Source organism: Euleptes europaea, chromosome 5, assembly GCF_029931775.1.
Source record: "Euleptes europaea isolate rEulEur1 chromosome 5, rEulEur1.hap1, whole genome shotgun sequence".
Classification (NCBI taxonomy): domain Eukaryota; kingdom Metazoa; phylum Chordata; class Lepidosauria; order Squamata; family Sphaerodactylidae; genus Euleptes; species Euleptes europaea.
This window is the reverse complement of record NC_079316.1, coordinates 91,070,862-91,085,401: the sequence shown is the minus strand read 5'-3', so window position 1 is coordinate 91,085,401 and position 14,540 is coordinate 91,070,862. Positions and strand designations below refer to the sequence as shown.

At 42.9% G+C, this 14,540-nt stretch overlaps 1 protein-coding gene across 1 annotated transcript in view; it reads right to left on the bottom strand.

The window, feature by feature from the left end:
• Positions 1–14,540, bottom strand: part of CDH23 (cadherin related 23) — a 553,698-nt gene that overhangs the window by 438,078 nt on the left and 101,080 nt on the right. Inside the window, exons 4-5 of the mRNA XM_056850511.1 lie at positions 11,968–12,015; positions 9,958–10,050 (exon numbers count right to left, since the gene is read on the bottom strand). Of these exons, the coding sequence (XP_056706489.1) occupies positions 9,958–10,050; positions 11,968–12,015 (141 nt within the window). The remainder of the gene's footprint in view (positions 1–9,957; positions 10,051–11,967; positions 12,016–14,540) is intronic.

The window sequence follows — 14,540 nt, the reverse complement described above, 5'->3', positions numbered from 1 at the left end:
ATCCATTGGGGAGGTCCAATTTAGACTGTGACTGCAACATTGGGCAAGGAGGGGTTTTTCCTATACCAGCCATATATCAACCATCATGAAAATCACAACAATATCCCTTTTTTAATTAAAGAATCCTCCTGAAAAATGTGGTTCAGATGAAAGACATTGGCAGGAGTATGCACACCCTGCCTAACAGGTTGCAGTCATCTGAGAATCTCCCTCCCCCCTCAAAAGAGTCACCACCCACTCCAGTTAAGGCATCTGGCTTCTTGCTCTGAGCAGCTCTTCCTGGGGAAAAAAAGTTTTTCCCCCCACCTTTTCCCCCACACCCACATTCTCCATTTGGGATTCTCCTGATCTGTCCACTCAAGAGAGGGGGCTGAAAAAGTTACAAATCAGGAGACATGCCTTACCGGCCCCACAGAAATCCTATGTTGTGTAACATTTCCACCCCACCCACCCCCATTTGCCAAAGGAGGGCCTCACTGTATTCCCACCTCCTCCTCCTGCTCCAAAGGAATCCCATTTCCCATGAGAAAAAAGATTTGCTTCAGGAGGGCAGATGCTCACCAGGGCCGCGTTTTTGCCTCAGAGATCGGGGTGGGTGGGGATTCAGTTATCTTTCAACACCAAGTAAGTGAAGACCCAGAGGACAGGTACCCACCTTTCTCAGACAGTCTTGGGGGAACACATGCAGGCAGCTCTATCCCCCCTCCCCAAACGCAAGCAGAGTGTTCTGCAGCCAGACAAAGCTCTGCCTGGCAGCCCATACAACTTTACACTCGGGTTGCCAAATGACCAGGAGAAACTCCAGCCTGCCCAGCACCTGTGCCTTTAGCTTAGGTTTCATCTGCAACAATCCAGAAGGGAATCAGTTCCCAGCCTGGAGACAAACTGGATTCCCGCCTGGCTGTCATTCCAGTCCCAGAAGACTTGTGCAAGTCCCAGGGGTCCTGATTCCACGCTGGATGCTGTCAATCCAGTCCCAGAACACTTCTGCTAGTTCCAGGGGCTGTCCTTCCAGTCCCAGAGTAGCGTATCTGGGCTTAGAGACCTTACTGGAAATACCATTCCACTATTTCTTTGCAACTCTTTTTGTGCTGTAATGTATTTCAACGGAGCCCATGCAAGTTAATTGGCAATCCAGATTCCCATTATTTTCAATGGGCTGTGCAGCCTCTCCCATTGCCTCTAATGGACAATCCTGTCATTTGTTTCAGTACATCCCAAGAAAGGGAGAACCAGAGAGAGAAATAGATAGACAGACAGACAGATACTGAGAGAGAGAAAGAGAGGGAGAGAGAAACACAGAGAGAAAAGGGGGAAGAAAGAGGGAGAGAGAGAAAGGGGGACAAAGAGAGAAAGAAATAAAAAAGAAAGGGAGAGATAATGAGAAAGAGAAAGAAAGAGAGAACGGGGGAAGAGAGAGAACGAACGAACGAATGAACTAGAGGGGGCAGAGAAAGCAAGCAAGCACCAGAGAGTGGGGGGGGGGGAGAGAAAGAAAGAGAACCAGGGAGAAAGAGGACAGAGAGAGGAGGAGAAAAGGAAGGAAAGAAGGGAGAGAAAAATAGAGAGACGAGGAGTGTGAGAGAGAAATATCCCTTGGCTAAGAACTCTTGAATCCCCCCCCCCCAATAATCGCATTCCAGGTCCAGCACCAGATGCAGGGATGCCAAAGCATGCCTGCCCTCCACCGCCAGGGGGGAGGAGGCCAGGAGGGACCCAATTTTGCAGCTGTCCCTAAGAGCAAGGAGGCGGCAGGGCTGGCAATAAGCAGCAACTCAAAGGCAGCCACGGCACTCGGCTGGATGACAGCTTCTTGCTTTGGGGGCTTGCGCAGGGAGCTGGGTCCCGCACTGGCTCTACTACACTTCACCCAGGTGGCCCGGCCACCCTGCGACTAAGCAACTGCGAAGTGTGGCGCCACGTGCAACCTCGTTGTGCTGGCGGGTTGCATGCTCTATTCAGCCCTGGCGGCGCATGCAGCAGCTTGGGAAGGTCCCTCCGTCCCCCAGCACAGCCAGCTCCCCGCTCTGGGCTGGAGCGTGTAAACCAAACTGTTTGCAGGCTTGGGGCAGCTTGCACGCTCCAGCCCGGATTGGGGGAGAGGGGGGCGCCTTGCTTCTGTGGGCCGCATAAAAGCCCTCTTCGGGCCTAATCCGGCCCGGGGCCCTATGATTGACACCCCTGGTCTACAGGGAGCGCTCGGCGAGAGGGGCTGGGTGGGGTGGGGCTGGTGACTTTTTTGCGACCCCAAGATTCAATTACGTGACCCCATTTGGGGTCGCAACCCACACTTTGAGAAGCTCTGGCCTAGACAGACCACTGTTCTGATCCAGCAGGGTTCTTCTTATGTTCTTATGTAGTTAATTGAGCATTATAAAGAGCTGGATAATAAAATCTTTTTTGGACATGCACGTGCATATACACATATATACACTCAGGGGAGTTTTATTCATGGATTTATTTCAAAAGACATGGAGAGGAACATATAGAAAGATTCTGTCCCTTGCAATTTGAAATCCACATGATGGGGAACACAAAAGTGAAAAACTACTGAAAGGATTATACACAGAAGAAAGGCTAGATACAAAAGGCGTATAGAGAAGGATAAACCCTGAAGGTCAAGATGGCAAATGCACAGGTGCCTGACTAACATATTGGAGCAGCCCTCTGGGGCACAGACACAGGCAAACACGTTGTAGCAAATTGGAAAGCCATAAAAGTCTATTACAGAAAATCAAACAGCAGCCAGCATGACAGCCATTAGCTTGAAATGAATACACGGGAACTTAATGAGGTCTGTCGAGGCCAGCTTGGTGAATTAAGGTGCCAATTCTAGAAGGAGTCCCCCTTTCTTTACGGACTTGAAAGCATCAGCACGGCCTCGTTAGAGTTCCGACTAGTGAGTTGCACAGGTAAAATGGATAATTACTTGTAGAGCAGGATTAAATGAAGGAGAGAGATTCTGCTCCTGCAAGCACGCGCACATGCTCCTCTCTGTTAGTCCAAGCAAATGTCCAGGATGCAACTAAGGCATGGCAAGCACTGAAGACTAGCCTGCCACCATCCTCCTATGGGAGCACAGAGGTAAGCCAAATTCCAGGTACAAATTCAGCACAACACATGGCCTGAAGTCACTTTATGCACTTAAGCACTACTAAACTGCTACTTGTTCTTTCTGCAGCTGCCAATAATTCATTTCAGAAATGCCAGTCAATTAAAAATTCGGCCAATTAAATATTGATTGATTAAATGTGAATACATTTGTATACTACCAAAATCTCAATGCCTTTTGGGGATAAGAAATGACATGTAATATAATTTTAAATGTAATAAATAAAATTACCCCTCACTATTAAAAGGGAAGGAAGGTCTCCTGCCCCCCCCCCCGCCCAATGACACGATCTCAAGCCGAATCAGGCTCCCACAGACTTTTAAAACTGGAATGCACTGCCTCAGAGGGTGGTGGAGTCCCTGTCTCTGGAGGTCTTTAAACAGAGGCTGGATGGCCATCTGTCAGGAGTGCTTTGATTGTGGGATCCTGCATGGTGGGGGGAGGGTTGGGGTCACTGGGGATGTGGGGGGGAGGTAGTTGTTAATTTCCTGCATTGGGCAGGGGGTTGGACTAGATGACCCTGGTGGTCCCTTCCAACTCTGTGATTCTATGATTCTACTTTTAGCGTTTTTTTTTTAAAAATAAGCAGACGTGCTCTCAACTTAAAGTTCCACTGATTAATTTTTTTTTCTCATTGATTGATCAACTTAAAGCTCTATACTTATTTCAAAAAAAAAAAGCATACTAACTTCAGTGGGATTTATCTCAAAGTAAAAGGACAGTGCTTTTATTATTATTTATATAATGCGATCTATGTGCATACCACTTGACAGAATGATCATTTAGTTGATTGATATGCCACTTAAACGTTGCAGTCTAACTTTGTTCCATTCTGTTAAGATCATGAAGCTAAACTGTGACTAGCTACATCAGCTGCTGGGAGCATCATTTTAAAAGTCTACTGGGACCACAGCATGAGGGATTGCCAACTTCCAGGGTGGGACTGGAGATCTCTGGAATTACAAGTGATCTCCAGACAAAAGAGATCAGTTCCCCTGGAGAAAATGGCTGCTTTGGAGCATGGACTGTATGGTATTACAGTCCCACCCTCCCCAAGGCTCAACCCCCAAATCTCCAGGAACTTCCCAGCCTGGAGTTGGCAACCCTCCACCAATGCCACGATCTCAAGCCAAATCAGGCTCCCACAGACTTTTAAAAGGATGTTCCTCACAGCTGCTGTGCAGTTGAGGGAAAGTGACCTAACTTGTAAAAAAAAAAAAAAAAAGTGCTGTTTGGCCCTAAGAGTGCTCCATCAGTGAACTGAAGAGGAGATTGACTAAGGATTTGTTTTGTTTTTAAAAAAGACTAGGTCAATTTCTTCTTGGATACATTAGGTGGGCACCCTTAATGTATTACATTGGAGAAGCACAGCTTAGAACCTAGGAACTTTAAGTGAAATCGAACTAGGATTTCTTACCCAACAACATATAACTGAGTTTTATCATTACTGCTAACAGCACTCTAGCTAGTCATTCCCTTTGGCTAGAGGTGAGGAATGAAGATGCTGAATTGCTGTCTGACATCCATCCTTTAGATCCAGGTTTAGAACCCACTGTGCGTTTAGTTTGCCTATCAGTCCTCACTTGTGCACAGCTTATGAGTACAATTCTATCAAGGTTAATTCATCTTGCATGCCTATGTCATATCTGCTTCAAACATCCATTCCAGTTTATTAAAGTTTCATTTCCCCTAGGTTTAATTTCTTTTCATCTGACTGCTTCTTCAGGATGTCAGTTTGAGAGTACCAAACTCTCCTGTTCTAAATCTACTAATACACACCGTGGTTCCGGTTCCTCCAGCATATAGCGGTCCATGTTCTGGTCACAACTTTTTCCTTCATTCACCCAAAAAGTGCAGTGCCTCTCCCAGTCCTGAACAATTTATATTCCCCAACCAAACCTGCTTGATAAGACAGTGTTATGCATATTTTAAATCAGTATTTTAGGAGACAAGTTTATTTTGCATTCCATTTATTCACGCTGATTTTTTCTGATGTTCCAGCTGCCAAACAGCAGCCATAAATCTGAATAGCCTTCCCCTACTGCTCTACCCTTTTGCTGGAACTGCTGCAACCAAGAGGATTATTCATGTCAAAGCAAGACAAAGAAAAAAACTGCTTTCAGTGCCTACAAATATTGCTAATTAGTAGTCTGTGCAAAGGCGTGATTGCAATACAGCTGTCTGTTCCCTCATACACTTTCCACCTCAGCCTATCTACTGCATTTCCATGTTGTCTGGTATTTTAAAACAAAGGGGCAAAAAAGCTCAGCTGTGTTGTGCCAGTGGCTGTTTTTCCAGCATTAGCAATGTTTGGGGGAAAAGCTCTACCTCACAGGGTAGGTTTGCTGAACTTCACACAACAGAAACTCATCTTGATTCTTTTGAAAGTCACTGTAGAAGATTCTTGTACATATTTTGCGTACCAGCAGGGCAGGCCCTTGGTACAAAAGCATTACCTACAACCATTTTCCAAACCTACCCTCGCCATTTTAATATTGGTTCCATTGAACATTAATGCCAGGGATTCAAAATTAAGGACTGGGTGGGAAATCAATTCACACATAAACTTTGGCCAGGAGGTTTATTTTATAAGGTGGTAAGCAGTGGAAAGCAAGTGTGATCAAGGCAGGAGATATTTTGAAAGGCATAATCTTTCAGGGTCAAATTAGATGCAACAGTGGACAACATGTATTTCTTTTCACACATATACTGCAAGAGCTACTTTATGGTGTGAACAGAGCAGATGCATGAATGATGGCCCCGTCACATCTGAACTGGCTGTTCGCAGGAATGTTAAGACTCAGTTAGATATTGTTGTGTTTCTTTACTAGAATGCCCTTTAACTTTCTTTAAGTATTCCAAGCTTGATGTGAAAATTGTGGATGAAATGGTATCCTGGCATCCTGTTATTACCAATGCCCTGACCTGGATGGCCCAGGCTAGCCTTATCTTGTCAGATTTCAGAAGCTAAGCAGGGTTGGTCCTCCTGGCTAGTACTTGGATGGGAGACCACCAAGGAATACCAGGGTCACTATGCAGAGGAAGTCAATGGCAAACCACAGGAGACAGGTAGAGCACGCATATTACACCCATTCTGCAGTTACTTCATTGGCTGCCCGTCAGTTACCAGATTCAATTCAAGGTACTATCATGTATAAAAGCCCTGCAATGGCCTTGGACCTTCTATATATACAGGACCCTCCTCTCTCCTCCTATGTTCTGCCACCACAGCTTTGCTCATTTGTTCAGGGCCTTCTGTGGGTGTGCCTACTTGGAAATGGGCAAGATCAGCCTGTATACATGGCTTTCTCTGTTGTGGTCCCCTTCTTGAGGAATGGCCTGCCGGAGGAGGTCAGGAGGGCTCCAACCCTTCTGTCACTCTGTACATTATGTCAAATAGAGTTGTTCAGGAGGGCTTTTCTATAAAGGTAATAGGACTATACTACAACAGAATGGTCTAGGAAGGCACTTTATTAAGGAAAGGGTCTGTAGACTTTACCACTGTGTACAGGGCAAATTATATGTTTGCTGCATGCATTACTGTCATCACTGCACTGTTCTTCTACTGATGTAAAACCATTTTTTGCATTTTATCGGCAATCTGTATCATTTCTAATATGCTATGCTTATTCAAATTTCTGTAATCCTGGTCCTAAAACATTGCTTATTAGATGTCTCATTATATTGATTGTATTGACTTACACTGTGTAATCTGCTTTGTGTCTCCATGAGAAAGGCAGAGTATAAATGTAGGTAGCTTGCTAGGTAGGTAGGTAGGAAGGTTGGTAGGAAGGTAGGTAGGTAGGTAGGTAGGTAGGAAGGAAGGAAGGAAGGAAGGAAGGAAGGAAGGAAGGAAGGAAGGACTATGTGATTGGATGGTGAGCAATTGCTGTTTGGAGGAATGAAGCTGGTACATGGGTTCATATCACAGGAGACAATCCTTTAGAAGCAGCAGTCACTTGCTCTCTCTCAATGTCTGGTCTGGCTCTAATTCTTAAATTATTACTTTCACTAAAGGTAAAGGTCCCCTGTGCAAGCACCGGGTCATTCCTGACCCATGGGGTGACGTCACATCATAACGTTTACTAGGCAGACTTTGTTTTACGGGGTGGTTTGCCAGTGCCTTCCCCAGTCATCTTCCCTTTACTCCCAGCAAGCTGGGTACTCATTTCACCGACCTCGGAAGGATGGAAGGCTGAGTCAACCTTGAGTCGGCTACCTGAAACCACTAGCATAATTTAAATTGTGTCCACATTGCAAATTTACCAAGCAAACAACATGAGCCACAGTCAGGCCAAGACAAAACACAGGGCAATGAGCAGCTTTGGACTATGATAAATATCTATAACACGATCCAAGACATCAGAGAATTTTTAGCACCTTCAAAGCCCCTCAAAGTCTGAGCTCATAGGCAAATACAAAAAAAATCACTTAAGTTTATCAAAAGAACTTATATTAGTATCAGTGTTTGCTCATTACAAACCTCTAGCTGTGTCCAAATCACAGACTTTAAAAAGCAAAGCTGTTCAAGCTATCAGAATATGAAATGTGCTGTTTCTAACCTAAAGTCAGTCTCAAAGGAACATTTTGGATAATTCATGTCACATTAAAACAAATGGAATATAGAGGAAACTCAACTTCTTGGCCGATTTTAACACAAGCAGACTAATGTGGGATCCATATCAACTTGTGAAAGGATCAAAGACCAATTGCAACAGGATGCCAAGCAGTCAGCTTAGTAATGGACCATTCATAATGTAATAATTTGCAACGATGGCAAGACTGACAAACTTAATCCACGGCACGCAATTAGAATAGCACCAACAAAAGTGGCGACCATTTTACAAAAAATATGGATGAGAACTGGTCTAGGCCACCATCAGACTGAAAGGACAGTGCATTCAGGGTTCCACCCAAGCTACAGCAGAAAGAATCTGTGAGACAGACCAAACACTTTTTATAGACAGACAACATTTCAGAACAAAAACCTAGTAATGAGTTGTGTAGATTAGCATGAAGTACTACCAGGCGTAAAACTGGATGGGGGTTGAGGGACCACAGCACTCGCACCATTTCCCTATTCCCCATGCTTTACACCTCCCCTTCACTCTCCCGTATCTCTAAAAGATCAATGATAACAATAATAACAACAGGAAAAAAACAAAATAAAAAACAAAACAAAAACCAGGTAGGTATGTAGACGGATTTTGCCTTTTTTCTTTTTTTCTGTACCCCCCTTAAAAACGAATAAAATTGTTTTTTTAAAAAAAAATTGCACTTCTATGTTACTAAAGGTGGCTCAGGTTCACTCTCTGCCATACATACACGAACACAGACACTAACCTTTACCAATAGAAATTATATATACTAGACAAGGGGATAGAGGACAACTCTGGAAAACTACAGATTTCAGAGTCTGAATTCTCAGAAACAGAGAGGTTCAGATGCCTCTATCTATTTGAGATAACAGGAACTAAAACGCAGGAAAACAACACTATTAAAATGATTTATCTCAGTAAATGTTTTTATGTTTTGGCTATAGCAACATTGGTGTATGAGCTCATTTAGATTTACTTTGTAAGTATATTATCACAAAGTCTTTTCAGATTCTTCCCATCTGGACTAGCGAACAAGATGCAGGAAAACCATGAACGATATCTCTTAAATGGAGTATTTTGCCATGATTAATTTATAGTGATATTTTTGAACTATTTGGATAAATTCAGTGTGGCAAGAATCAGTTTTGCATTTTATCTGTTCATTTAGTTTTATTGCTAAAATTGTTCCTTAAATCTGAATTTAAGAATTCTGCTTCAACGGCTTTTATTCCATGGTTCCTGGAAAATAAACTCACCTGTCCTTGGAAAGGTTTCAAGCATTACATTGAAGTGAAGATATGATGGAGAAGAGGATGCACAAGATAATTTGGTTCCCGGTAATGTCCGAAATAGGAATACTCACATCTTCAGGCATTACACAGGAAGGACAAATCAAAATGGTTTTCTCCCTCCACATTTGACTATGATGCTCAAAAATCCACTGAGGAACAAACTTTAATGACAGGATGAAGAAAGCAATAACACATTTAAGAGTGAGAAGTGGTTGGCCAAGTGTCCCTCATATTCCAATGTGATCTGAGGATAGTGTGCAGGAAATGATTAGTCAGGTCCCCTTTGGCAAAACAAACACCCCTTCAGAAGACTTAGTCTAGCCAAATGGCACTTGATGGGGAGGAAGGGGATCCTCTTGCTTCCACCTTTTCAAAATCAGTGTCTTACTTTCAAATGCTAGAGCCTTCTCAGATATTTATCATATTTTTATCCTGCACTTCTTCCAAGGAGTTGAAGGCAATGTAACATAGCTTTCCTCTCCTCATCCACTATACTCACAACAACACTGTGGGGTGGATTAGACTGAGGTGGACCAGTGTCACCCCATGAACTTCTTAGCTGAGGAGATTTGAACTTGAGTCTCCCCAGTCCTAGTCTAACAAATGAACTGCTACATCACACTGGCTCTTGAAACTACATTACAACCTTATCTACAGTACAGGCAAAATCAACTGATAGTCACTCTTTCCTTTCAGGAATACCAGGGAACTGCATTGGGGGGGGGGGGTTTGCTAGGGGTACACCTCACCACCCTCATTTAACTTGATTTCCCATTACAATTATATTATTATAGTTATACTGGCATAAAACCAATACAAGTTAATTTGCATCAATATGCCCCTACTGAGTAAAGACTCCATTTAGTAAATCACTAAAGGAGATTTTCTCACAGTAACTTTTTCTGAATGAAAATAAGAAGAGCCCTTCAAAGTAAAAAAAAAAAAAAAAACCTACCTCAGGAATACGGACACTATACGGCTGATTGTGAAACCTTGGTGCATTGTCGTTCACATCCCCAACTTGGATATTCACTGAACCCTTGATCACCTATGAGCCAAATGACAAAAATAGATTTTAGTCATCCATATTAAGGACATCTGAATTTTATTCAGGACTCAAGATGCAAGCACGCACCAAGGAACACATTAGCAAGAACCATGTTGGGGATCACTGCCTAAAAGATAGTAAAGACAGGACCAAGATAATTTGCCTGGGGTGGGGGGAGAACTCCTCATATTGGATGCCACCACAGAAATAAGTGGCATCCAGTCTGTGGAAAGTGGAAGCATCCATTAAAAAGGACACTTGGTGGAGGATAAGTTGCTTTGGCAGACTGGCTGTGCTGTTTTTATTTGTGTAGCATATGTATTGTGTGTAACCATACGTGCTATGTTACATTGCTTTAGTGCAGTTGCAACTTGTTATTACTTAGCTACCTTGAGTCCAAGGAGATAATGTGGAATATAAATATTTTAAGTGAACAAGCAAAAATAATATAAGCATCAAATACAATAAAACACTATCATTAAGCCCAATCTAAATTCCAAACCACTAATAAGAAAAAAAAAGATCAGTTTGTAAACAACAGAAATCTAAGTCCTTGCTTTAACAAACAAGTATTAATTGTCATTGTCCTTATTGGAACAAATACTTTTATTTACATACAATCTGAAAATGCATTCAGGTAGGCAGCTAGAAAATTACTATATTTATAATCTGTGAACAGTCCAGGTGTGATTAGAGTTCCATGAAATGGAAGAAAGTTTCCCAGAGCATTTCAAGGCACCTGCTTCATTTTCATATCTGACCATTCGCATACTGCAAAGATTCTACATGTTTACAATTTTCAACATTGTAACAACATAATCCTCTTCAGCCATTTTTGTAGCTGCCTCCCTACAGGCATTTTCAGAACTGGGGAAAAAATCATCAGAAGGAACCCCAAAGGCATTTCTCTAAAGCACATTATAGTGATAATATACCTGGTGCAAGATATACATAGAAACCAGTACCACACTCCACCCTGACACTTATAATCTTTTTTGAAAAGAAAAAACAGATGGATATGCTTCCATACCATACACTATTGGGCTCAAACAACACATGTCTCAAATATGGGTGCTCCCCCTAAGACAGGGGTGGGGAACGTCAGGCCCGGGGGCCGTTTAAGGCCCGTGAAATCATTTCGTCTGGCCCTTTGTGGGTCCTGGCAGATCTCTAGCTCAGAAGGATCTAAGACTGGTGATCCGCCCCCTCCCGCGGACAGGAATAGCCTCTATTCAAGCAGATGTGAGTTTCTTTTGCTGAGAAAAGAAACCCTTTTTCTCCCTTGCAGAAGAGTCATTAGCTATGGAGCTGCTAGGACTGCCTAAGAAACTGTGTTAACCTTTTCTTACCTGGGCCATGGAGAAACATATTCCCTCTGTACTACAAGAGGGCTGGGGGCGGAAGTGGTGACAATGGAGGGGTTAAAGGGGGAAGGGCCAGAATGCACCGGGGGGGGAGTTCGTATCCAGTGTGTCCTCTTTTCATCCCTGCAGGCGGAGATAGCAGTTGATAATTTTGTATGGCCTGCGAATGATGTTATAAATATCCAAATGGCCCTTGGCGGAAAAAAGGTTCCCCACCCCTGCCCTAAGACAATCATAATTCCATATATGTAGGAGCTCTCCTTCAAGTAACTACTGGGACTGCAGTGGCTGTGATCTCCACCTCACAGAGGACACACTGGCCATTTATTCAGGGGAGGTTTTGCCTTGGATTTGCCACTCTCTAGACCCACATTTTCCCCATCCAGATTCTCAGAATTTAACAATAAGCCCCCATGCAGAGTTTTGAGAATTTAGATCGGGGAAATGTGCATCTAGAGAGTGGCAAATCCAATTCAAAACCTCCGATGAATAAATGGCCCTTGTCCGAATCAGCTCTCTCAGTTTTCGATCTTGGAACAAATGTCATGCTTACCCCTTGGCTGTCGCTGACAGAAAATTCAACCGTGAATTCTGACTTGATCTGAAATGAGAAGAAATATATAATTAGAGATGCCACAATGGTAATCTGTTGATAGAAGGCTTTGGACTTCAGTCGAATATAATTACATGCTTTTGCAGACTAGAAGAAGCGGGGGAGGAGTCCCAGGAATAACTGCACAAACCCCCGCACAAGACTGTGATGCCCCAGTACACTCTTCCACGGATTGCAACTAAGGAGGTCAACTGCTTCTTGACTGGTAATGTTTTGAGGAGAATAGGAGAGCTTCATAAACATTAGAAAAAGGGAATTAAGACAAGAGCTTTCTGAATGATACAACTTTCTTTTAGAATTTCACACACACACACCACTTCATGCTTATAGAAATCATTAGAGGGCCTTTTCTGGGTCCCCCTCATTCTCACTTTTTAAAAAAGGCGGCAAGAGATAAAATAAAATAAAATAAAATAGAAGGTGACACGAAGAAGAACCGTTTCAGTGGTGGCATGGCACCCCAACTCTGAAATAATCTCCTGCGATGTATTCAGGATGCCACTTCAATAAATTTAGGGACAATCATAATTCCTTCATTGTCCAGAGATTTTAGTAAGCTTTCAGTGACTGATATTTGCAGCTGTACTTGCTTGCTGCTGTACTATGATCTCACTATTGACGTTTTGCTCTCATCTGGCTTTTGGGGGGGAGGGGTGTCTTGTGACTATGGGGCTCTAGGAGGACTGTTTTTTAAGGTAGAGCTCCCAAATTTTCAGCATAACTTCTGGTGACTCTCCTTACAAGAACCCCCAAGTTTGATAAAGTTTGGGTCATGGAGTCCAATTTTATGGGGGCCCATATGGAGGAAAAATTGGGGCCCATACAATTGGACCCCCAACCCAATCTGTACCAAACTTGGGGGTTCTTGTAAGGAGAGTCATTAGAAACTATGCTGAAAATGTGATGCCTCTACTTTAAAAAACCGCCCCTCCAGAATCCTTGAAAGATTCCTCATAGACTATAAAGGAGCAGAAGGGAAGGAGGAATATAAACTTTAAAGCACTGTGGAGTTCAATGCAAATGTGCCCAAACAGCTTTTTTTTCCTTTTAAAAAGGGTTTCTATTGCTGTAACCAGAAACCCTGAAATGATCCTGGGGAAAAAGCCATTTTTCCCGGGGGGTTTCAGGATTGGGATTACCGGCTATAGTTTTAAAAGCCTTTGCTTTTTCAGTTTGGCTTTACCGAATGCACACCCTTAATCTCCACTTTAAAGGATGAGGTAGTAGATGATGAGAAAGGCTCTGGAGGACCATTGCCCCAGAATCCACCAACAATTCCATTGGCAATTTGGCACAATAAATCCAGTTGTACTAAGAGTCTCACAAGTGTGGCACCAATACCTCAAATGAAAGTCAAATGAATTTCTGAACACTAGTTTGGAGTCACCATATTTGCTTGTGTTGATAGATTTCTAACAGTGACTAACTTTGCATTGATTAGGAGGCTACAAATCAGCAGTTTCCTTTCTCCTTTGCCTTGAAAACTGTGTACCTTAGAGGGGGGTTCTGAGAATAGTTTACCATAGCACGTTCTTCCATGAACTCTCAGGCAATGCAATCTGAGAAGAGCCTGCCCGGGGTTTAACGCCTAAGGGCAATGCCTGCAGCTAGTTTGTGAAAGCCAGAAGCCAAGGATAAAGGAGACATCATCCATTTGTCTCAGGAAGGCACTCTGTCATTCTTCCATTACCTGTGATTCCCAGCCCTCCCCTCCCCTTCACCCAGTGCAACAAGGAAGAAAAAAAAAAGTAATGAAAGACACATAAAGGGAGAATTCTGTTGAACATGAGCATGACAAGCTAGGACAGAGATTAGCGAGACAAATAGGGTGGACTGCGGGCTACTTTACGCTCTGTAGAATATTCCATTCTGCACCTTACTTTTCTAGCGAGTAAATTTTTGCTTTAAAATGTGTAGTGCATCCTGTCCTTTGTCAAAGCTACATGGTCCCTCTAAACTATTTTCATCTATTCCTCTGTGACATTTGTATGCATTTTATGTCACTTTCCCAATGCTTGTTGCCTTATGTTGAGTCCTGACCTCCCTTTCCCTCATTTTCAATTCATCTTCTACTACTATTGCTTTTTATTCTGCTCTTGTATTTCACCTTATCTCACATTTAGCTTCCAAATCACACCTTCCTCTGCCTTCTCCAAACTCATTGCCCTACACAGAAATACACTTTGCTTACCATGACTTCCTTCTGACTGTCTGCTTCATAAGTACAAGCACTATACATCTGAGAAGTAAATGACTGAATTAAACAGACCGTCTTGTAGGCATTGTCTATTCTGTTTATCACTCCAAGTGTATTCATACACATGCACAATTATGTTAACAGCCCAAGATATCTCAAAGTGCTGATGAACATTCCCTTTCTTTTCTCAATTTTCCATATTCCCAAATTTTCCATATTCCTCAAACTCTTGATACCATATCCTTCACCTTTTACAACCACATAATAGTACAGCACAGTGGAGAACAGTGTGAACTGTAAACTGGGAAAGTTCCCA